This window comes from Mesoplodon mirus (assembly GCF_964341445.2).
Source record: "Mesoplodon mirus genome assembly, chromosome: 9".
In the NCBI taxonomy this organism is placed as follows: domain Eukaryota; kingdom Metazoa; phylum Chordata; class Mammalia; order Artiodactyla; family Ziphiidae; genus Mesoplodon; species Mesoplodon mirus.
The window spans coordinates 87,259,657-87,284,417 of record NC_138985.1 but is presented as its reverse complement, the minus strand read 5'-3'; the positions used below and the strand labels follow the sequence as shown (position 1 = coordinate 87,284,417).

Genomic DNA, 24,761 nt, shown 5'->3' with positions numbered 1-24,761 from the left:
ACTCCTTCTGAGCAGTTCTTTCTACTTCCACACCTCTGGTATAATGTCAGAAGCGTTCTTGGATGAGGCCACATTGAGAACTTGCCTCTTCCAATGAGCTGTTGCAATGGGAACCTTGTAAAGGCTTGATTTGGACAGGTGGCAGCCCCAAATCCTAATCTATCCTTATTAAACCATATGGAGAAGATAGAAGCACTCATTCTGATGCCTGGGGCTACATATTAAGATGGCTTTTGACAGTGTCTGATAGGAATGGGATGCAAACTGGCATATGGGCAACTGAGCAAAGGAGCATACATTTACATACACAAGTATAGTGTCGTCTGTATTCCAGGAGTCTTGCCTTTTGAAACCAGATTCTCTCTTTTCTTTCTGTCCCTTTCTATGTGTATTTTCTCTTCATTTCTTCCCATTTTTCCTCTTCCTCTTTCTCCCCTCCATCCCATCTCTCCCTCCATTCTTCCTCGCCTTTCCTGAATCTGATTACCAAAGAAATACTACCAATTGCCAATTTTCTAAAACTTTTGAACATGGGTTTATAATTTGATTTATTTTAATGAAAAGGAAAACTCTGCTGAAACGTAAGCAAACTTTTGGCCAGAATTCAATATTGGTGACCATTCTTAGGAAATACTGGAAATCTCCATTTTCTCCTAATTCTGCAGGATGTAATAGTTTGCTATCAAGTCATGACTGAACAGAGAAAATCCTCCCTTTGGTATATTCATTAAAATAAGAGACATAGAATTCCCTGGTGGTCCAGTGGTTAGGATTCTGGGCTTTCACTGACGGGACCCTGGTTTGATTCCTGGTCAGGGAACTAAGATCCCACAAGCCACGAAACCTGGCATGGCCGAAAGAATAATAATAATAATAAAATAAGAGACATAAAATAGACAACATTCATATCCCGTAGAATTTTTAGCAGTATGATCTTGGACATATGGGTCTAAAAATAGGATTTCTCATAAAAATATTTAGTACTATATATTTTATATAAAATATGAAGAGATACACAGGCCTCAGACATTCTTATACAGAATAATAATGTAGTAACTATGTAGTAATCTTAATAGTGTATACAGGTAGTCATTCATTCAACAAACGTTTGAACACTTGCTCTGAGCCAGGGACTTTGTTGGATACTAGAATACAGACATGGTCCCTTCTCCAAGGACCTTGCACGCTCATAGGAAGAAAGAGATACGTCAACGAGTACAGAAGTATAACATGGACTACAGTAGAAACCTGTGCAGGGTGGAGAATAAACATGGGAAACCAGTAATTAGGGAAAGGGACAGCAGAATGAAGCATTTCAAGGAAGACTTGGAGGGGAAAGTGTATACTTGAACTGAACCATGAAAATCATTATGGCTGGACCACAGGAAGTAGGGGGGTCAGGCAAACGAAAAGAGCCAGAGAGGTCATATTAAGACACCTCAGGGACTTCGCTGGTGGTTCAGTGGTAAAGAATCCACCTTACATTGCAGGGGACGTGGGTTTGATCCCTGGTCAAGGAACTAAGATCCCACATGCTACGGGGCAACAGCCCGCGCACCACAACTACTGAGCTCACGCGCCTCAGCTAGAGCCTGCGTGCTGCAAACTACAGAGCCCACATGCTCTGGAACCCACACGCCACAACAACAGAGCCCACGTGCTGTGGAGCCTGTGTGCCACAACTAGAGAAGAGAAAACCCGCACGCCGCAATGAAAGATCCTGCATGCCTCAGTGAAGATCCCGCATGCTGCAACTGACCCGATGCAGCCAAAAATAAATAAATAAATAATAAATAAATCTTAAAAAAAAAAAAAAGACGTCTCATAGATGGCTCTCATTCCATGCTAAGGCTTTTGAAGTTTTTCTTGAGGATCCATTAAAGAATTATAATCTTTGGGAGGTACATTACCTGTTTTACGTTTTAGCAAGCCCCTCTGCTTCAGATTTTAAGAAGATGAATGGACAGAAGGAAAATTAGGAGCCTAAGACCAGTTAGGAGATTATTGCATTAGCCAAGGCAGGAGATGAGAAGGCTGGAACTAGGACAACAGCAGTGGTGATGGAGAGAGGGAGGAGAAGTGTTAGATAATAAGGATATAAAATATGCAGGTTTTGACTACTCATTGGAGGTAGGAAGTGAAGGAAAGACCTCTGGTACAACTTCCAGGTTGCTGGTATAATGATCAGGTGGACAATCCCTATTTTCACTCCTAGGATGAGAATAAGAGAAGAGAAGTAGGCCTATTTAACAAGATAATGAATTCAGTGCTTATCAAGGATATCAAAAAAGAGAGCTCTTGCTAGAAATACATTTGAGTCAACTGCTACTTAATCTTAGAATCATTATAACATTTAATAATAACCGAGTGTGATTTTCCTTATGTGCTTCATTTTAACAAACTAAGTATGACTTCATAGCCAACATATCTAATCTCTAAATGTACAGTAAAGTAGCATTTGAATTGATGAGCTAGAGTGCTCATTTGTAGATATAATAATTTGTTACATAAGAGAGCTCTTGCTAGAAATACATTTGAGTCAACTGCTACTTAGTCTTAAAATCATTATAACATTTAATAATAACTGAGAGTGATTCTCCTTATGTGCTTCTTCATCTTAAGAAAGTAAGTATGGCTTAATAGCCAACATACCTAATCTCTAAATGTATAATAAAGTAGCATTTGAACTGATCAGGTAGAATGCTCATTTGCAGAGGTAATGATTTGTTAGCATTAGCATGTGTTTTGGCTTTGGTGTACTTAAAAATAATGACAATATTTAACAGTACCTATTAAGATGCAGAGCCTAAGGTTCTTTATACTTTTTATTAGTAAGCCATATAAATTAAGGCTTAAGCACACAGTCTAGCTGTATAGCAATGTAAAATTATCCAGCTTTCAATGCGTATTATAAGCACATTGAATATTTTCACAGTGTTCACTTTTTTATTGAAATATAGTTGATGTATAATATATAAATTACAGGTGTACAATATAGTGATTCACAATTTGTAAAGGTTATACTCCATTTATAGTTATTGTAAAATATTGGCTATATTCCCTGTGTTGTACAGTATATCCTTGGAGCTTATTTTATACCTAATAGTTTATACCCCTTAGTCCCCTTCCCCCTTCCCACTGGCTCTTTTCTGTTTTATTCACTAGTTTATTATATTTTTTATATTCCACATATAAGTGATATTATACAGTATTTGTCTTTCTCTGTCTGACTTATCTCATTTAGTATAATGCCTTCCAAGTCCATCTATGTTACTGCAGATGGTAAAATTTCTTTTTTTTCTTTTTTTAACGGCTGAGAATATTCCATTGTATACGTATACCACATCTTCTTTCTCCATTCATCTGTTGATGGACACTTAGGTTGCTTCCTATCTTGGCAATTGTAAATAATGCTGCTATGAACATTGGGGTGCATGTATCTTTTTGAATTAGTGTTCTTGCTTTTTTTTGGATATATACACAGGAGTGAAATTGCTGAAAGACCCCAAATATCCAAAATAATCTTGAGAAAGAGCAGAGCTGGAGGAATCATGTTCCCTGAGTTTAGTTTACTTTTCAGTTCATTGAATATAATTGTTTTGGTAACCTTTTCACTTTTTCATGTTGTAACTGAGTTTTTAAAAATTCTAATTCCAAAAACATATAATTCATCTAAGATATGGTATAGTGTGTTTGTCATTTGCAAGACTTTTTTTTTTAATCTAGAAGAGTTTGCTACATTTCTATGTCTTAAAAGTTGCTAATGTGATGATGGTAGGTTGAACAGATGTATGAATGAATAGATAGACAGATAATAGCTTACAGTAACTAAAATTGAAGGAGAATAGTATTATAATCTATGGAAGTTAAGAGGGGGCTCTGGTATCAAATCCTTGTTCTACTGTCTAATGACTAAATGGCTTGGCCAAGTGTCCTAAATTATCTGTGCCTCAATTTCCTTGTTGATAAGATTGAAAAAAATAATAGTGCTTCCCTCACAGGGTTTTTCTGATGATTAAATGAGAATGCATATAAAGGACTTAGTACAGTGTTTGACACTCCAAAAATGCTCATGAGGAGGAGGAAGAGATGGAGGAAAGTTGTGAAGTAGAGATCCAATAAATTCAGATTGGGTACCACAATTATTTAGATGAGTAAAAATACTTCATCCTTAATGTTTAGTATCCCTATTTAGGTGACATTTGGTAAAAGGAACTGAATTACATGATCTGTAGTACCTTCTAGCTTTATGACTGAATCTCTAGGAATAAATAAAGTTCCTTTCGTGCTAATGAAAACATCATTAAGATAATATTAGTCTCCTCAATAAGACATTTATCATTAAATATGATTATCATTCTCACTTTAATGGGAAATCTTTTAGCATATAGATAAGCCAGAAAAGATTATTTTACTACAAAAAAATGCTAAAATATATCAGAGATAGAAAAAAAAAGTATTGTATTTCCTTCTGTACTTAGAATAACTTCCTACTCCACTTTCATGTGTCTGTAGTTTTCCAGCCTCTGACAAATTTTAGAATCACTAAATTAAAGTAATATATAGTGAGCATTTTCATATTCATGCCACCATGATGAGTGTCACATTCCTTGCCCAAGTTTTAAAACACTATTTAGGTTTTGAAGAAGATTATGTGGAAATTGGCATACTTAGCTGAATATTTTATGAAGACAGTACTATTAAAGTGTGCTGGTAATTAAATTTAGTAACTATGAGTATATACAGCTATTCAAATCCATAGAAGTGTTGAGATATAATTGACATATAACATTGTGTAAGTTCAAGGTGTGCACTGTAGTGATTTGATATACTTATGTATATCAAAGTTTAATGCAATAAGGTTAGTTGACAGATCCTTCACTTCACATGCCTACAATTATTTTGGGGGGGCAGTGGTAAGAACATTTGAGATCTAATCTCTTGACCATGTTCAAGTATGTAGTATGCTATTGTTAACCATATTCATCATGCTGGGAAAAAGGAAAAGTGAATGGGATTACTGAGAGGCTTTTCCCCGTCTCCCACCTCGGCCGTTCTCATCCAGGCCACCACCACCATCATCATCATCTTTTAGCTGGTCTGTTGCAGAAAAGAACTGAGTACTGCCCTCCTTCTCTGCTTTCACCCTTCACCACGTACCGTTTCCACACAGTAGCCGGAGAGACCATATCAAGTCACTCCTCTCTTAGTAATAATAAAAATAATAATGTGTCCCATTGCCCCAGCAAAATCCATCCTTTTCACAATGTCCTACCATCTAGACATCACCTTGGACTATTCTTCCCCCTCCCTCACTCAACTTCTGCCACATTGGCTTTCTCGTTTTTCTAGAAACACACCCACTCATTCCTTTCTTAAAACATTGGTGTGGGCTTCCCTGGTGGTGCAGTGGTTGAGAGTCTGCCTGCCGATGCAGGGGACACGGGTTTGTGCCCCGGTCCGGGAAGATCCCACATGCCTGGGGCTGGGAAGTCTGAGATCAAAGCACTAGCAGATTCAGTGTCTGGGGAGAGCTAGATTTCCTGGCTCACAGACAACCGTCTTCGCACTGTATCTTCACAGGGTGAAAGGGTCAAGGGAACGTCTCTGTGGTCTCTTTGATAAGGATCCTAATCCTGTTCTTGAGGGCTCTGCCCTAGACCTGATCACCTCCCAAAGATCCCATCTCCTAATACCATCATACTGGGAGTTAGGATTTCAACATATGAATTTGGGAGAGACACATTCAGTCTACAGCACTGACCTGTGTTCTAATAAAACTATGACCTGTGCGTAGAAAGCAGCCATCTTTTAGTGGAGGTAAGTGCATCTTGTCCAGCAGTCCTGTCCTAGTAGTGCAAATTCTTAGACTTCTGCAAAGGCTTCAGGTTGGATGTCCTATATCACAATTCAGTGAAGACTAATGGACAACTAAAAAATGCATGTGATATGCTGACTTTTTTAATACCCATGTGAAAAAGTAAATGCCTAAGAAGAAAATCCACAAATAACTAAAAAGTTCATGAAGCAGAATAGACATTCCCAAGGCTACGGTCACCCTCCTGCTGAATTAAACTAGTGTATCTCTTAGAAGCAATCAAGCTTATCTCTTAGAATTGAACAGGTTTCGCTCTTCTGTGATACACAGCATACCACAGGTATTCTAACTCTGTTTAATTGCTGTATTTACACGTATCAAGACCTTCAGGGAATTTGGCAGCTCCCTTGAATCTCCAGCAAGTGGTCAAATGCCTCGTGTGCTAAACCTCTTAGAAAATAAAACCATACCACCTGGCAGGAACATTTTATAGAGATATAACCTATCTCTGGTTTTGACAGCCATATATAGGAGGTCAATTGTACTTCTTGATCAATTTTCATGACACGATATCCAATATGAGGGGCCAGACCTGTGTATTTTATTGGTTCTGTGTCAGACTCTTTCCAGAAAAGTTTTTCGTCCATATTTTCCAAATGCCTGATATTATCCCTCTGACAAACACTGTTTCTGCTTGACTGTTTCAGCACTTCTATGTAATGGAAAATTTCACAAACACTTGCAAGAAATCTTTGTGCCCTTGGTTGTCCGCTACGTGGATCTCATGGAGTCCTCCATCGCCCAGTCAATTCACAGAGGTTTTGAGCAAGAGACATGGCAGCCTGTCAAGTAGGTATCTTGCCTAGTGTCCACAGAGCCCCTGTCTCTTCTATCCTGACCTTATGACTTTACACGTGGCCATCTGTAGTTATTGCTTATGGTGGTCCCTTCCCACGTTGTTTGTTTCTTTACAGGAATATCGCCAACAGTCTTCCCAATGTAGCTCTTCCAAAAGTTCCAAGTCTGCCTCTTAATCTTCCACAGATTCCTAGCTTTTCTACTCCTTCGTGGATGGCTTCTTTATATGAGTCCACGTGTGTATCCCTCACTTATTTCCTGGTGGTGTGTTAGCTGGTGCATGGCCTGGGCTGTATTCTGTGCAGATGTCTTTAGATTGCATGGCATTTGTCACCATTGGTTGAGGAATACTATGTTTGGTTTTATTTGTTTTGAGTTTTTGAAGCTATTAAGCTAAGCTTAGCATATCAATGATAAATAATGTAGATATTTTTAAAAAAATACCCACTGGTTTGATGTCGTTCATATGTAATCTGTGGGGCAAGGGTCATTTTGTGACCCAGGTTGTAGACTCTAGTCTAAGTGGTATAACCAGAGTTCTCCATATTCAGACAAGCAGTGTGGTTAACGGTAGGTATGTATGTCCAGGATCCTTAGTTGGCTCCAGCTTTGTTACTGCCACTTGATCTATCTTGTATATGTAGAAAAACCTTTGTAAGAACAGTTTCAAGAACATAATCTTTTTCTGCTTTAATCTTAGTCTCACCTTTAAAGAAACAATAATGCAGGTTGCAGAGAACGGGTTGTCCTTTGTTTCTCAGTACCAACAAGTTCTTCTTTTGTCCTTTCATATATCATTTGATACACCTTGTTATTTTTAAGTAATCTTTATATCATTGCAAACCATATGTATTAACTCCACATTGTGATGTGCCTACCTGTTGCAGATTCAGTAACCAAGAGTCATTAAAGTGAAAAGGACATGGGCTTTGAAATCGATCAGCCCCACATTTAGATCCCAGCTTATTCATCGTTAAGTCTTCCTTTGCCTCAGTTTCCTCGACCCTAAAATGGTTATGACACCTAACTTAAAGACGTTTTTTGTGAGGATTTTTTTAAAAACTGTGGAAAGTGCCTGGCACAGCATAGGGTCTCGATAGATGATAACCACTCCTATTCTACATTATGATTGTTATTACTATAATTATTATTACATTATCCTCAATCATCATTATTACCCATAACTGTATGGTTGTCAAAAGTATGAGCCTCATAGCCATCAAATGAACTCAATAACAGCCCGTGCTTTGCACAAGGTCTCTCATGAAGTCAGCTAGAAAGAATAATAATTATAAGAAGAAAATTAGCTACCATTTATAGAGAATTTGTTATATAAAGTGCCAAATTCTTTATCTCGGTTAAGCTTTGTAACAACCCTGTGAGGTAAATGTCACTTTCCCTATTTTACAGTTAAGAAAACTAAGTCACAAAGAAGTCAAAAGGCAAAACTTACCAGTGTCTCACAGTAAGCAAATGACAAAGACAAGATTTGAACCCAGGTTTGCTTGACTCCAAAGCTCTCACTCCGATTATTAATATACTTTGCTTCCAGATCTATTCCCAGTCTAATCTGCATATAATCAAAAAAAAAAAAAAGAGAGAAACAAAGACCAAGGAAGAGAATGATAAGTTGCAAAATAGTTTGGCAGTTTTTCTCCAAATTAAACATCAACACTATATCATAATAATTATTAAGATATTAGGTTACATGTGAATCTTTTTCTTACAAGCAAATGCTTTGGGCTTTACAAGTGGTGTCTGTGTGTCCTCAGTTATCTAGGAAGTATAGTGAACCTTTCTAAGTTTATGATTTTTTTTTGTACTTCTTTACATGGTTTTCTAATTTAACTCCTCTTCTTCTTCATTTCCCATCTGTTTAACATCCTTGATTTTAATGAAGAACACTGTTTTGGGCACTGCCTTGTGAAATTTAGTGGGGTTTTTTTGTTATTACTCTATTAGCTTTGAGATATATATGAGCCCTAAATCTCATTATTAGGATCCCCTTTTTAAAAATAACCTGTCTCAGGACAGGAATGTCCTGTCTTTATAACAAATTGTGACTTTGTAAATAAAGTGCTTCTACTTTCATCATTCTGGGCAAATAAAAAAATATGTTTTACAAGTTAGTTACCATTATCTTTACCTGCCAAAGTTTTCAACACTAGGCTTTGTGTCAAGGTGGCCAGAATTACTGATAATGTTCTGATGTCATTGCAAAGCTTTTTTTAACTTTTCTTATAAAGCATTAAATAGCAAGAAAAGAAATCCCATTTCACATATATAATGAGTTAAAAATACAACTACTGATAAAGAGAAATAATACTAAACTATCCATGAGTCTGAAGATGCATCTCTACATACTAATGTATAAATCACCTTAAGAGGTGCTCCTCCAAATCTTTCGCTGTATATAAAATCTTCATTCTGGTTTTTTTCACTCTAGAAGTGAATGCCAGTCAGGTAAGTTTACTGCTGGCATTTTGAGAAAATGATCTCAGACTCCATTTTTCACGTTTGAATTCTTTAATCTGTTACTAATACTTTTAGGGATAGGTCACTGATTAGAAATAATTTTAAAATGAAAAAGCTCTGAATAAATTGCAGGTTATACACGCCAGCTTGAGAGAAAACCTATTTACATTTTTTCATCTATTTAATTATAACAAACTCTTGTTATCTTAATTACATTCCCAATTAAGCACATGTATCATTCAGAATCTTACCATAACATCAAAGAACAGAAAAAACATATATCCATCTTCTCTATAAAGATTTAATTGTCACATATGATGAGAAAGTCCATTTTTAATAGAATTCTACCTTTACTATTTGGGTTTGGTGGGGGGAGGGGTTTGTTTTAATAGTGGCTTTTGTTGCTGTTGTTTTGTTGTGCTGTTACTTATATTTCTCCAAAGCAAAAAACTATAAGAAGTAGATTTGCTTCTTTGACAATTATATTCAACAGCTCTTAAAACATAGTGCCTCTATCTCCTAAATTGTACACTACAGATGTACAGGAGGATTTTGCTTCAGGATTTTTTTCTCTTATTTTTTATTATATAAATGGCAAAATGGAAAATTGACTATAGTGTTTTCTCAAACATTTTTTACAGCAATGTCAGCATGGTTGTCTGGTGCTTTTGTTTAATGATACATTTGGGGTGCTCGCTTCGGCAGCACATATACTAATGATACATTTGGGGCACTGAATATTAAGGTTTGGAGATATTAAGTGAGGGAAGTGCTATGGGTAGTGTTCACTGCTTTGCTGTGATCGTTCCCTTGAGAATTTAACTCTGAGGACATCTTGGCTAGACGAGGAGATCATGAGGAATTCCTGGCAAAATGGGAGGAGGAAAGCAGAGTAGATTGGTGATGGAGCGAAGATTTCTGCGGGGCAGAAATAAGCTTTTAATTAGCCAGAGCAGGAGGTGATTGTTTTTACGCTGGCTAATTAAGGTATATTTAGCTAAACAATGTGGTTATTTAAAAGAATTTTCTTTTTTATAAAATTTTTCCACCATGCCCTTGTGATAAGTTAGTTTATTTTAATATTTTTCTTTTTACAAACCTAAAATATAAATTTTAGGTTAGTATATGTTAAAATGTTGGAAAGCTAAGCAGAAATGAATCATACAGCAGTTTTTGGTTTTTTTCTTTTTCTTTTGTTCTCTTTTACAATTAAGTTTCAGTACACATAGGAATATTTTATTTTCAAATCATCTATTTTCCTATTAGACTGTATACTTGCTTAATGAAAAGTAATAATATTATCCTTTACTCAAATATACTCTGACACAAATTACCTTCTCGCATGGTGTGAAAATATGGTCCCTAGAGTAACTTTACCATAGTAGTGAATGCATTTCAGACCTTGGCTCCACAGTTAGATAGATGGAAGGACCTGAAATATATGATGGTGCTCCAACCTGAGAGCACCTTGAATATCTTTTCTCTGTTAGACCATACCTGGTACTAAGTTAGGTTTGCTTATGAACGAGAAAAGGCACAAAGCATTTCAAAGTAAAAGTAAGATTTGCTTCCCTACCCAGCCTGTTACTTCATTCCCAGTACCTGTTTCACCTTTACCTGTAACTGAGAAATTTAAGGCCCTGAAGGCTACATACCTATAGATAAACAGAAGCCATCATGATGACAGAGGCACATATGCATGAGTTAAATAAAGCTGCTAGTTGCTGTCATATGAATTTTCTTGCATAAAACATACTTTTCTGAATTTCTAGGAGGAAATGTGTATTTTATCTTTATCCTAGAGATTGGTAAAGAACAATTTAAGATGTTTGTTCCTATGTATATAATTTGATTTCCTTAGTAAAGAATCATTATTCATTTTACCCCTTTTTAATGAAACCCTACTACTATAATTCTATTTTGTTCTCCTTGCCTTATTCATTAAGAAGAAGTGAAAGGGGAAAATTAGAAGGTTGAACAAAGAAAATATTGATCACTAGGGGTTTTACGTAGTATTTTTTCACTGGTGGCAAGTGATACAGAAAAGGAGAAACAATGTTTTGATGGCAAGTGATACAGAAAAGAAGAAACAATGTATTGGTGACCCACGCAGCTAACAGTGGAAGTTCACGATGTTCTTCATTTTTCCTTTTTCTTCTAGCAATGGCTCAGCAACATCAGAAGACCTTTTTTGGAAACTTGATGCACTGCAAATGTTTGTATTTGATCTTCACTGGCCAGAACAAGAATTTGCCCATCACTTAGAGCAAAGACTTAAACTAATGGCCAGTGATATGATAGAGGCCTGTGTCAAAAGGTAGACATGTATTTTCAAGTTGCTGTTTACTCTGCCAACTCCCAAAATACCACTTTTCACCAAGTATCTTCTATATAATTGTCACAAGGAAGGTTTCAACATGTACCACTTTCCCAAAATTTCAAGGACATTAGGTCCTTTGACCTGAATTCTGGGGACCCATGTAATTGATAAAATTGGCCTGCTACTTTTTCTCGGGTCTCCTAACCATTACCTTCGTCAGTAGCACCCACACCGTATTAATCCTTTCTGTTGTGCTGTTATCTCTCTGGGAATACTGTGCTTTAAATTCCCAAAGCAATACTTCCTGAGACATAGGAAGGAGATCTGTTAAGTACTTTATGCATTATGTACTGTGTCTGTGTGCTGTGAAATGACATGGCAAACTCCATGGATGATCATTGCCATCAATTGTCCTGTTTTTCTGGTATTCTCTATCCACATCGGATGAGTTCCAAGTATCTGTTTACATTCAGAACTTAACCAGAAATAAGTTATGAGGCTTTGGATTCTTCCACATGTGCTTTCCTTTTCTTTAATACTTTTTACAAAATCAGCATTGCATCCTAATTAGCATTGTTTTCCCCATTGCCCTTGTTCACAATGTGTGCAAGAACAATGAGGGTAGCATACGCGAATAACAAATTCTGGTTGGAGCAATTAATAATCCTGAATTCTTTAAAGGGAGAAAAATCCTGTCTTTAGAATAATGTTTAATGGCTTTGTAAAGCAAGGCCATGAATTAGATTATTTAATGTTTAAAAAAAATCATGTTCGTCATCTGTGATTCTGATGTATCAAATCTCTGGATATTCTTTGGATACTTTAGCAAAACCATTTCCAAACTACCTGTTATGCAGTTTCTTTAAAAAACCTAAATGCAACTTCAGGTATTTGAAAGAGAAACTAAATGACATAAAAGAATTACACATTCTCCATTGCACACTGATTATGGTGTTTTAGTGTTTTCTAGACTTGTCTTTTTTTTGATGTGGTAAACACTCACACAGAGGATTTGTTCTGCCTTAACATAGAGAAGCAGGTGATTTTTCTACTTGGATATTCATTCAGACAGTTGAGCGCAACTGTGAAGTTTTTCCATTAAGAGTACACACTAGATGTAACAAATAGCTTCATTTGGGTAGAAATATTGTTTGAGCGACTGCAAAAGCTATGTTTAATATAAAATACCACAGTCTGATCTTTCATATGAGACACCTGAAAAGAAGAGCATCCTACCTCCTAGCTCCCAGGCAATGCCACACCCCATATTTGCATGTTTTAAATTAGCATCTTGTAGTTTTGATTTCACTTTTAAAAACAGGTGGGACATATGTCAGAATTTCTTACTCTGAATTCATGTTTTAATGAATAGAACAAGAACTGCATTCGAACTCAAGCTGCAAAAGGCAAGCAAAACAACTGACTTGCGCATCCCAGCCTCTGTGTGTACAATGTTTAATGTATTAGTCGATGCCAAAAAGCAAAGCATCAAACTCTGTGCCCTGGATGGAGGACAGGAGGTAAGTGGACTGAATGTCCCATGTGGAAATGCAGCACTGGGTGCCCTGGTGGAGGAGGATGCTGTTTCTAGAAGTCTCTCACTTGACTAGATTAAAAAGACCAAGCTCCCCCATACAAGTGTTTGAGCTTTACTGTAATAATGGAATGCCCCTTTATCCTTTGCTCTTGTCAATTTCTTCTTTTTAATATAAAGACTGAATTTCAGATATACCTTTTAATGGCTTAGGTGTTGTGTATTTACATAAACCTTGCTTTTCACAAGCAAATGAGAAAGCTAGAAAGCTACTTCCTTTGTTTATACAAATATAGAGTATCCAGAGTTTGCATACAAAAAACAGGCCACAGAAAATAGCACATGAAATATTTTATTTACACAAAAGTTTTCGTTTCTTTTAAAGATCAAGTAGAAATGTACTTAAAGATTGGGCTTTGCTTTTCTTCAATAAATACCCCATTGTTTCAATTTGATTTCTATTTTGTTTGATTCTATACTCAGAAATACAGTTTATTTTACCCCATGATTTATTTTTGTTGAGAGTGGTGATTGGATGAAATGGATCTCTTTTTCTTAGATTATCTGTTTAAGTTGACGTTTTATTGCATCTTTTCCCATGGTAATCCCCTTTTCATCATTTCTTTATTTTTCCCTTATGTTCTCCTTCATCATCTTTTCTTTTCCCCCCATGGCATGATCCAGTTTGGTAGTCAGTGGGTAAGTTTCTTTTTATTTAAAAAAGCACATTTTCATCTGAATTATTATTTTCGTTTGTGTACATTTTTTATTTTCATCTTTTCAAATTAAAATAATATAATTCCATTTTCAGGTTTTTGGTTTCTGTGTATAACACTACATAGCAATACCCAATGACTCATTAAAACACATGTAGATACTTATACCTTAAATAGTGTCAAGGGGAATGTTTCTTCCCTGTTAAGCTGAAGAATCAACAAACTACTTTTAAATTTTTAAAGATAAGATTATTTAAAACCAAATGAATTCACCCTCCTTTAAATTCTAAATAAATTCAGAAGCAGAGTGATTGTTAACATTTTCAAGATGCATATATCTGTAGTATATACTTTCATTAATACTAGAAGAATTTAGAGTTTGGGGCTTTAGATGACATATAGCATATATGAGGGTAACCTCTAAATTTGAGGACCAGGAGGCAACTCTTAAGGTCACTTCATACAGAAGAACCCAGATGTGGATTTCAGTGAGGGACATGCCCACCATGATAAGAGCCTTTCCTCCCACTCATGGTGTGGGATGTAACCATCATCAGAGGCAGGGAAGAGGCAGGCCTGTATCAGGAGCCTTCTTCCTCCCTGGCACAAGGTTTTCTTGAGGTACTACCCAGAACCTCAGGAGGAACACAGTTTGAAAACCTTTTAGAAATAAACAAATGAGACCTAATGAAACTTAAAAGCTTTTGCACAGCAAAGGAAACCATAAACAAAATGAAAAGACAACCCTCAGGATCGGAGAAAATATTTGCAAATTAAGCACCTGACAAAGGATTACTCTCCAAAATATACAAACAGCTCATGCAGCTCAATATCAAAAAAACAAACAACCCAATCAAAATATGGGCAGAAGACCTAAACAGACATTTCTCCAAAGAAGACATACAGATGGCCAAGAAGCACATGAAAAGCTGCTCAACATCACTAATTATTAGAGAAATGCACATCAAAACTACATTGAGGTATCACCTCACACCAGTCAGAATGGCCATCATCAAAAAATCTACAAACAATAAATGCTGGAGAGGGTATGGAGAAAAGGGAACCCTCATGCATTGTTGGTGGGAATGTAAATTGATACAACCACTATGGAGAACAGTAGGGAGGTTCCTTAAAAAAAACTAAAAATAGAACTACCATATGACCCAGCAATCCCACTACTGGGCATATACCCAGGGAAAACCATAATTCAAAATGAGTCATGTACACCAGTGTTCATTGCAGCACTGTTTACAATAGCCAGGACATGGAAGCAACCTAATGTCCATCAACAGAGGAATGGATAAAGAAGATGTGGTACATATATACAATGGAATATTACTCAGCCATAAAAAGGAACAAAATTGGGTCATTTGTAGAGACATGGATGGATCTAGAGACAGTCATACAGAGTGAAGTAAGTCAGAAAGAGAAAAACAAATATCATATATTAACACATATATGTGGAATCTGAAAAAATGGGTATAGATGATCTTATTTACAAAGCAGAAATAGAGACACAGACATAGGGAACAAACGTACGGACACCAAGGGGGAAGCAGGCGGTGGTGGTGGTGGGATGAGTTGGGAGATGGGATTGATGTATGTACACTATTGATACTATGTATGAAATAGATAACTAATGACCTAAATGAGAAGGAAAATAGGTAACTAGTGACCTCAATGAGAAGGAAATCCAAAAAAGAGGGGATATATTTATACATATAGTTGATTCACTTTGCTGTACAGTATAAACTGACAGAGTATTGTAAAGCAGCTATACTCCAATTAAAAAAAAAAAATCCTTCTCCAGAACGATTCACGCATTATGGATTTCTCACTGATTTTTAATGCACCCAAAGTTCATTGTTCTGTAGTGTTCAGGTATTCAGTGAACACAAGTTGCTGAACCACTTTGTTTCTTGATCAAACCAGTCATCTTTAAAAAAAAAAAAACAGAACTATATCTTAATCATGTTCTTATCAAAAAATTACATCTAATGAGACAATAAAATCTAAAATTTTCAAAAAAAAGAAAACCTTTTATACCTACAGGATTGACTAAATAAATATTTTTTAATAGGTCAAATGCTTTTGTGCTCTACGAATATGTTAAATCTTACGTCTTACAGTTGACACCTGGGAATCAAATTCAGAACCAACTCTTCACTGGGCTAACAATTCTCATCCAAGCAGAAAGGCTTAGGTAACTTCTAAGAGGATGAGAAGGCCCACTATTTGTGAATTTCATACTTTTTAACCCAGAGATAAACATTAGCTATTTGGCCATAACTTATGTGTGTGTACACATCTTTCATTCTTTGAGCAATTCAGGGGGAAACGATGTGTTTCTAATACCACAGCATACAACCATACAGACACATTAGGTAGCTGGTATGTGTTATAGAGTGTTCAAGTAATTATTCTCTGATCTCTTATGATGTGATTTATTATCTCTAATTACCTGAACGAGCAGGCAGCTGGCCTGGCTCTCAATGGCTCATAACCACCTTCTCTTGGTTTTCTATAGCCAGATGTAAGCCTTTGATTGTCTGCTTGGGAATATTGCCTTAAGTCTCTTTATACACACATCCATTTCTCATCAGGTTGATAGAATCATCTTGCCTCTTCCATTAATACTGAATTTATCCATTTGTTCTTATTTTTACATACACTGCAGTACCTGATACTGATAGGCACGTAATAAATATTTGTTGAATGAGCAGACTGATTTTTTTTGTCACTGCTTTAAAAATATTACCCCCATTAAAAAAAAAAAAAATCCTCCTCTGTAAGAAACAACTCACTCTAGGACTCTGAAAGAAAAACAGGCACAAATGACAAAACATTGTTGCATTGTCAACTGATTCTTTACATTAATAGGAGGAGGGTTTTGAAGAGTAATCTGCTATTGTTCATTATGTTTGCACCTGTACCTGCTCACCAGAGACAATTAGTTTCCCACAACTTTCACACAATTAATATAGTTCAAAATGTGCAGGTGTAAAACTCATTAGCAGCCCTGAAAAGTGGTAAACAAGAATTTCAGTGCAAAAGAAGTATTTTATACTTTGCTTTTAATCTCCAGGAAATATATGCACATAATTGCACAGGCTTTTCCTCCCTGTACGTGTTTGAGACAAGTTTTGGAATTATTGCAAAGTGGTGAATACATTACATACAGAGGTGAGCCAATGGACCCCATTGTATAGCAAGCAACAAATAAAGTTGTTGAAAAAACTAGATTATTACACAATTTGGAACCTTATAAAAATATATACTACCTTGGTAAACGTAGCAGATATTTTTTTTTTTTTCTAAATTTAAGGGAATTACCTCTCCACAGTCTCTAGTAAATTTGTTATATCGTCATTGCTGGGATAAAACCTTCCCAACTCCTTACCCACGGTGAAGCCTCTTCTGGGCTCCTAAATTATGATTCTGTTTTCTTACGTAGCACACAATGATGCAGGCACTCTGGGCCACAGCCCAGAACAGCATTTAATGGAGTGATTAGTGAGTGAATGATCTGCTCGTGTGACAGCTGTGTGTAATGAGTCAGCAGTCTCAGGCCAGGCCCTCAGGGACAGATGTGGGGATCAGAAAACCACCAGTGTTTAGAAATCCTCGTAATCCATTCCTGCAGAAAAGCAGATGACTGCGTGGGCCTTAGGCAGTCATATGCTCTCAGAACCCCTGTACCTCATGGTCCATCCATTGAAGATGAAAGCACATTAATGGAGCTACTCGGGGGCCCCTACTTATGTGGGATTTGTTCTCAATTGCAGTAAAATACTTCCGTTACCAGAACAATCCAATACAACAGAAGGACCAAAATCTTTTAAGAATGCTGGATTGCACTGGCATTTGATTAGTCTTCATTTCTTGCGTGTTTCCTCATGAGAACAGTCCGGTGAAATGAGAATATTTACCCACATATAGGGGGGCAAGGATTTCAGACCTGTGCCTGATCTGAATTCCCTAGGCTCCATGAAGTAGAAATTCCTCAACGGTCATCTTAATCTAAGTTCGGAGTCATCTACTGGAGAAGCAAGGCACCAACGGTTTACTTTTGAGGGCAGATGTGGGGAGAATTAGTCTAAGAATGGTATGGAAATTACCAAAACCCTGGTCTGTAGAATCATTGATCCAACTTGAAATATCCTGAGAGGAATTTTATTTATAGGCTTTTATGGTTGCCGAGAAAAAGTTTGCAAGTTTTTAACAAAAATTTGGTCTGCTAATCTAAATGAAAAACCTATTAATTTTAGCTTAGGAAATGTAAATGTCTCCAGATAAATTCTCTTCTTACCTGTTTTGCTGTCTTTGTATGTGTCTGTATTTGTCTTTGGAAGCTATCTGGATCTCCCAATGAATAACGTTTTCTAGCTAATTATCTATTATCTGTATGTGGCATTTCTGGACTATTCTCTTTGCAGAATATGTATGTAAACTATGAATTCTCAGGCCACCTCCCCATTTCCACCCACAGTTCTCCTAGACCACCTCTACCAGCTGTACAGCTAGAGCAGACTCTGGAAGTTCCCAACAGCTTTCAGATTTAGAATTAGTGTAAGTCAGAGCTAATCAGATAAATTTACAGTAGCAAAATCTCATATTAAAAAAATCTAGCAACCCTTATACTGTTTGGGTTTGCCCCCTGGGTAACACATTTAAGATATACAGTATATTTTCTTTCTTCCTTTTTGACTTTCTCTCTCTCTCTCTCTCCTTCCCTCCATCTCTGCTTGGCTAGATTAGATATGAAAGAAAACAGCAGTCAAAAGATGTGTATTATAGGAGAATTTGATGGCTCCTAGAGTCTGTGGCTTTCCCTGCCTTTCGATAAAAATGATATAAATGGCCTCTTGAGTGGCTCATCTCTTGACTTTAAGAATTGCCAAAATCGGTCCAATGCAAAAGTTTAACATGTATAAGCTCTACTATTTTATATCCAATAGCCTTCTGATGGCATTTCATTATTTTTGAGTTAAAAATAAAGTTTATGGCAAAGGGAGATAAACACGGAGGATAAGGCATATTTAAGAAGACGGAACTGTTTGCAGGTTCGGGCGCCTCAACCCCTGAATGTTCTGTAGCACTTTCCATGTACGAGGGATGAGAGAAGCTTGAAGCCCAACTCCTGTATCCCTTTCTTATTCTACCCCAAAGTGGAGGGAGCCTCTGTCTGCTATTTTAGCTCTTCCTGCTACACAGACACGAATTTGGAGAGAGAAGGATTTGAAAAGAGAGTGTGCATGGAGGGAGAGCTGCTGAGCTCATTTGCATAAGCTCCTCCACTGCCGAGGCACTGGAACAGTTTCAGCCGGTGGGGGCCGGGTGAGTGATGTTTTTGTACCTGTATCTGTGGGGGGCTTCCTGGACATCTCAACTACCAGCCAGGTTTTTCAGGTTCTTCCTCTTCTGCCTTGCTTTTCTTTGTTTTCTTCTCCTTTCCTTCTCTTCAAGCTGTCCTGAAAGCAAAAGTGTCAGTACTACAGCAGTAGAAATCCCCCATCTAGGTTTCCGTTCTGTTTGTCCTTTCGGGAGCACAAATTTGAGGATCAGTAAGGCTTTACGTGAGATGGACGCTTAGTATTTTGTTTCACTGAGTGGAATACATGCCTAGAAATTTCCTTGTTCATATATGTGTGCTTAATTTTAGACCACTTGTCAACACACACATGCATACACACACACAAGCAGGAAAAGAAAATAATTCACATGCTCCAAAATTATGCTTCCTTTCTTCATTATTTGCACAGGTAAATGATGGCTTGTAACTGTCAGAGCCTGTGGGGAGACCTCATTCCTGCGTATTCCAACGCAGACCTAAGTTGATGTTTTGTTGTGTGTGGAAACTTTGAGACATGTTTTCAGAAGAAAAAATAGCTTTCAAAAACTTACATCTTTGGAAACCATTCACCCAGCAGCTGTTAAGTTGGTCTAATATTTATACTGACCTGAGTACTTTTACTCTGTGCATTATGTTAGCTGTTGCAAGAAGCCTTGAACCATCAAGATAGGGTTAGTCTTTACAAGTCACATTCTCTGTGAAGTGTGCCTTCACACGCTGTCAAAGCCCGAAGCTCCTGCTAGTTTAAGAAGGGGTCTCTCTAGTATTCTCTAAAGAAAGCAGAAAAAGAGTCTTTCAGGTTTATTTTAAATACATCTTTTTTGCATTTACTTAAAGGCGTCTTTTTCAGAGGAAGCAGTAATAAAACTATGGGGAGTGAGTGCCGTTTCATTATACCTTTTATGGCCTATTAATTTGTTACCATCTATCACCTTTGTTGATGAAATTTTAATTTTGCCCTTGCTTGAGCATATTGTAAGAATTGTATAAACTGCGGTTCCCTGTGCTGACAAAAAAGGTCCTTTCAGTGTGAACAATTGGGAGCTCATTTTATTTCTAGAGCACATTTAAAATAACTTATGAATGAGAGTTGTCAGACATGAAATGCTGTATTAATTAAATCTTTTTCCAGTCTTTTTGCTTCTCCAGCTAAACCAACCCTTTAGAAAAATACACGGCCACCTTAATTATAGAGAAGAAGACAAAAAGTATCCTTCACATTCCTCCTGCTGAATAAGAATAAGAACTCAATTCAGCTATATAATAACCCCATTAGCTGCTTCACTCAACAGAGCACATGGGAAAATTTTCAAACCCCACAATGTAAAAACTGTTGATTGGGTGGATCGTTTTCAAGGTTTTGTTCTAATGTGCAAAATGGCCATTTTGTATAAATCGGATGTGCCATAACTAGTAGCTTTAAAACATTTATGACGTACGACAAAAGTTTTGTGTCCACATCAACTAATGCATCATTGTCTTTTTTTTTTTTTTTGCATCATTGTCTTTTAATATCTAGCAGCAGTACCATTCGAAAATAGATGATTTGATTGACAACACTGTAAAAGAAATCATTTCACTTCTAGTTTCAAAGGTAAGGTATTTTTTTATTTACCTTTTTAAATCAAATTAAATAATCTTCAACTGAGAATTTTTAGAAATATCTGTCTTAGGTTTCTAAATACCTAATTGAGAAATAGCAGCTTTAAAGACAGATGCAAGAAAAGTTCAAATTTTAAGAAAAGTTATGAGCAAACTATGAACGCTTTGTCAGTAACTTTTGGTTTTTCATTTATAATTAATTTTGGCTTTTCTTGCAATTGTTCTCTTTCTAAAAATAACTCTATCTTCCAGTAATACCTTATTCTTTCTCATTCATGTTCTCTTATTGTTTGTCTCCAGGGATGAGTTGAGTCGTCATGAGTTCTTGAATTTAGCTTATTTTTTTGTGGTGACAGCACTGGGACTCTAGGACTGGTCTCACAGGTGGGCAGAGAAGGCTGGCATGGTGGTGTCTGAGGTCCTCCACTCCCAGAGGTCTCCCACGACTTCCTATTTGAGGCTTCAGATATCTTTGACAAAAGCTATGGCCTTTAGTTGTATAAGGAGAGATGAAGTATAAGTGAGTGTTCCATTGAATGATTAGGTGATTTAAAATCCCACTAAGGTGGAACAGACTGCCATAGATGACATTTGAGATCAGGGTCTGATAGGGAAAGAGATGAACAACGGAGAGCACAGGGAGCTGAAAGAGGGTAAGGAGAGAGGATGGATTTCTCCCAAAGAGTCACTTTCATAAGAATGGGTGCTGGATCAAAGAGCCCTAGACCAGGCTTCATAAAACAATTGGAAGAATGTACAAAAAGCAAAGGAAAAGCCACCCTCAATTCAATAAACAGACAAAGGACACATTGTTTAGAAAAGAAAAAAATAGAGATGCCCAACAAGCATGAAAGCTGTTAAGCCTCAATAGTTTAAGGAATACCAATAAAACTAAAATTTATATAATATTTTATAGCAAATTAGCATAGATGTTTTTAAGCTATCACCCAGTTTTAGAAGGTGAAGTGGGACACTCATATTTTCTATTTATGGGAGTATAAATGGCTACAACCTTTCTAGAAGATAGTTTGGAACTATATCAAGTACATTAACACCCGTTCACCTAAAATTCTTTCTGCGTTTTTTTTTCTTACTACTCAGAGAGATGCACAAAATTTATATACATTGATAGATGTCACATTATCTCTAATGAAAAATACAGGAATCAACTTTAACATGAGGGCAACAGTAAAGTAAATTATGGGACATCTATATTAATAAAGTTTGCTTTCAAAGACTATAATGTTAAAGGAAAATTTCATAATATAGTGGTAAGTGGGAAAAAAGCTGAATATTTAGAAATGTAAACTATGATCTGAATTGTCATCACATAGAGAAAAGACAGATAAACACCGCAGTACCAACAGAGCTTTTATCTGGGTGGTGGGATTATAGTTGATTCGGGGGTGGTGGGGTTCAAATTGTTTTGTGCTTCCTAATTCTCTGGTAGCAGGTCTTGAGGTAGAAAAAAAGTCACAAAGAAAGGAGATTTTAGAACTGCGCCACCTCCCCAGTTTGTTCTTGCCCCCCAGCTTCTACCCCAGCACTGAACACCTGCGCTTACAACACAAATTCACCAGCAGGGGGAAAGGGGAAGGGTTAACAGGAAAACCATCTGGGAGGTAGAGGAAGAGGTGGATCACTGGAGAAAGAAGCTCCTACAGGAAGAACCATGAGATTCCCGCCCTCCCAGGAGCCCAACCCAGCAGCTTACAGCCCACAGAACAGACATAGTTAACCCTGCACCTTTATTGTCGGCGAGCCATCCAGGGAAATTTTATCTGGGTAGAGCCTCCCCATCAGCACAGTTCTCCTGTGCAAGTTGTCTTTTGTGAGAAGGGTACATAAATAGAGCCACTGAATTGCAAGCATGCAGTTGGTAAAGGGTTAAATAGGCAACAAGGCAAAAAGGCTACAACGAGTTTTGGTTTGGGGCGAAGGGGAGGAGGGGTTGCAGAAAAGGCAGGAAGGTCTATTCATCATTTCTGCATTTGTTTCTGGCAAAGTAAAAAACTTAAATTTTTCTATATCAAATGCATCTGGTTAATTGAAAAAATAGTATATTTGAGTCAAGCTGGGAAATGGTGTCCTAGAGATCAGCACTATGAAATAGAACTCTCTGTGACGATAGAAATGTTTATCCTTCACCATCCAGTATGGTAACTAGTAGCCACATGTGGTTGTGGAACACTTGAGATGTGGCTAGTGCAACTGAGGAATTGAAATTTTGATTTTACTTAATTGTAATGAATTTTAACTTATATAGCCTAATGCAACTAACTATTATATTTAGAAATCAGGTCTAGATTATAGTTTTTCTCTCTGGATCCTTTCTCCTGCAGTCAAATGGCACTTTTTAATAATCTTTAGTTGAAAAGTATAAAATAAAATAATTTGATAGTTTTGACAACCATCTTAAGCTTCCATCAAAGATGACAATAAATGGTGCATTTTATTTCATTAAGCAAAGATGAATAGGGTTCTGTAATACAATCCTTAAATGTTAGCATGCCAAAAAATCGCCTGAGAGCTATTTAAAATACAGATGCCTTAGCCCTGCTTTCCAGAAGTTTTGGAAGAAGGGCAGGAATGTGCATGTTTAACCAGTCACCATGGTGATTTTGATGTAGGAGTTCCTGAGCCAGACTTTGAAAACCACTGCTCTGATGACCCTCCACTTAGATGGACATGCAAACTACCTTAAAACTTCAGTATATTTAAAAACAAGACAACCCCTTAGTAGTATGTTCCCATTTGTCTTCACCAAAGAAGAAATGATTTTTTTAAAGGAGGTATTTATGGAGTACCTACTGTGAAGCAGCTACTGTACATATGTTATTTAATTCAAACTACATAGCACCTATGGAATGGGTGGACTTACCCTATTTCACAGAGAGGAATATAATCTTCAAAGTAGTATAGTAAACTGATCAGAGTCACACACCTAATAAGTGCAAGAGTTGGGATTCAAACCTTTGAGTTTCAGATTCCTAATCCAATGCACTTGCTGATTCCAGATCTCCAGGAAATCAGTCAAAAGCAAAAGACTAAAAATTAAAATATGTACCTTCTACATTAACTGTCTTTATTCTGGAAAATTCTAAGAGCTGTGTCCTAGACATTTTTTTTTTTTTTTTTTTTTTTTTTTTTTTACGGTACGTGGGCCTCTCACCGTTGTGGCCTCTCCTGTTGCGGAGCACAGGCTCCGGACGCACAGGCTCAGCGGCCATGGCTCACGGGCCCAGCCGCTCCGCGGCACGTGGGATCTTCCCGGACCGGGGCACGAACCCATGTCCCCTGCATCGGCAGGCGGACTCTCAACCACTGCGCCACCAGGGAAGCCCATAGACATTTTTATAGCATATTAATTAATTCAATATAAAGTATATGCATAAAATAGTGAATTCCTTGTATTGTATCACAAATGTTTCTGCCCATATTTCAGTTCTTCTGTGCATATTGAGAAATATGTTTGCTACATTCTTTTCATCTCTTCTCTTCAGTTCTACTTCTGCATCCTCCTTTTATCCACATGTCTTCACAAGTATTTTGAGAATGATCCAGGGCTCTTAATCACATGTAACACTCAACAGGATGTGTCCCACCTGCACACACATTTCCCATGCTTAGAAAAGATCTTGGCTTACCATTTCTATGTTCTCTGTCTACCTAGCAGCTAAATGGTGGGATTCTTGGGTTTCCATCTTTAGTCTTCTTTTGAACTCATTCCGTATATATCTGTGACTTTCACACTTCTGGTTTAACTATATGCTGATGATTTCCAACTCTGTACCTGAGAGGTAGTATGGAATCATGGTTAAAAGCCCAACTACAGGCCCGAGGAGTTTAATGTCTTCATCATTAGAGCAATGAGAAGTCACTGAAGGGTTGGAGAGGCAGGGAGTAGGGGTATAGAGTTAATCATGTTTGCATTGTAAGACAGTTCATTTGCCCACAGCAAACAGATTGAGAGGGAGTAGTAAGGAGGCTGTAACATTGGTCTCTGTTGGACTAGTCCAAAGACATTTAAGATATACAATGGGCAGGATGCCATAGACTGAATGTTTGTGTCCCCCCAAAATTCC

General features: G+C 37.1%; 1 protein-coding gene across 5 annotated transcripts in view; it reads left to right on the top strand.

Annotated features, from left to right (window-relative positions):
* The window catches only part of CADPS2 (calcium dependent secretion activator 2), a 478,890-nt gene that overhangs the window by 407,094 nt on the left and 47,035 nt on the right, over positions 1–24,761 (top strand). For 4 of the 5 annotated variants that reach the window (XM_082631734.1, XM_082631733.1, XM_082631732.1 and 1 more), the window contains 5 exons: positions 6,526–6,667; positions 11,313–11,468; positions 12,844–12,991; positions 13,690–13,704; positions 20,594–20,668. In XM_082631734.1, the coding sequence (XP_082487860.1) occupies positions 6,526–6,667; positions 11,313–11,468; positions 12,844–12,991; positions 13,690–13,704; positions 20,594–20,668 (536 nt within the window). The remainder of the gene's footprint in view (positions 1–6,525; positions 6,668–11,312; positions 11,469–12,843; positions 12,992–13,689; positions 13,705–20,593; positions 20,669–24,761) is intronic. The other variant, XM_082631735.1, reaches the window with a different exon arrangement.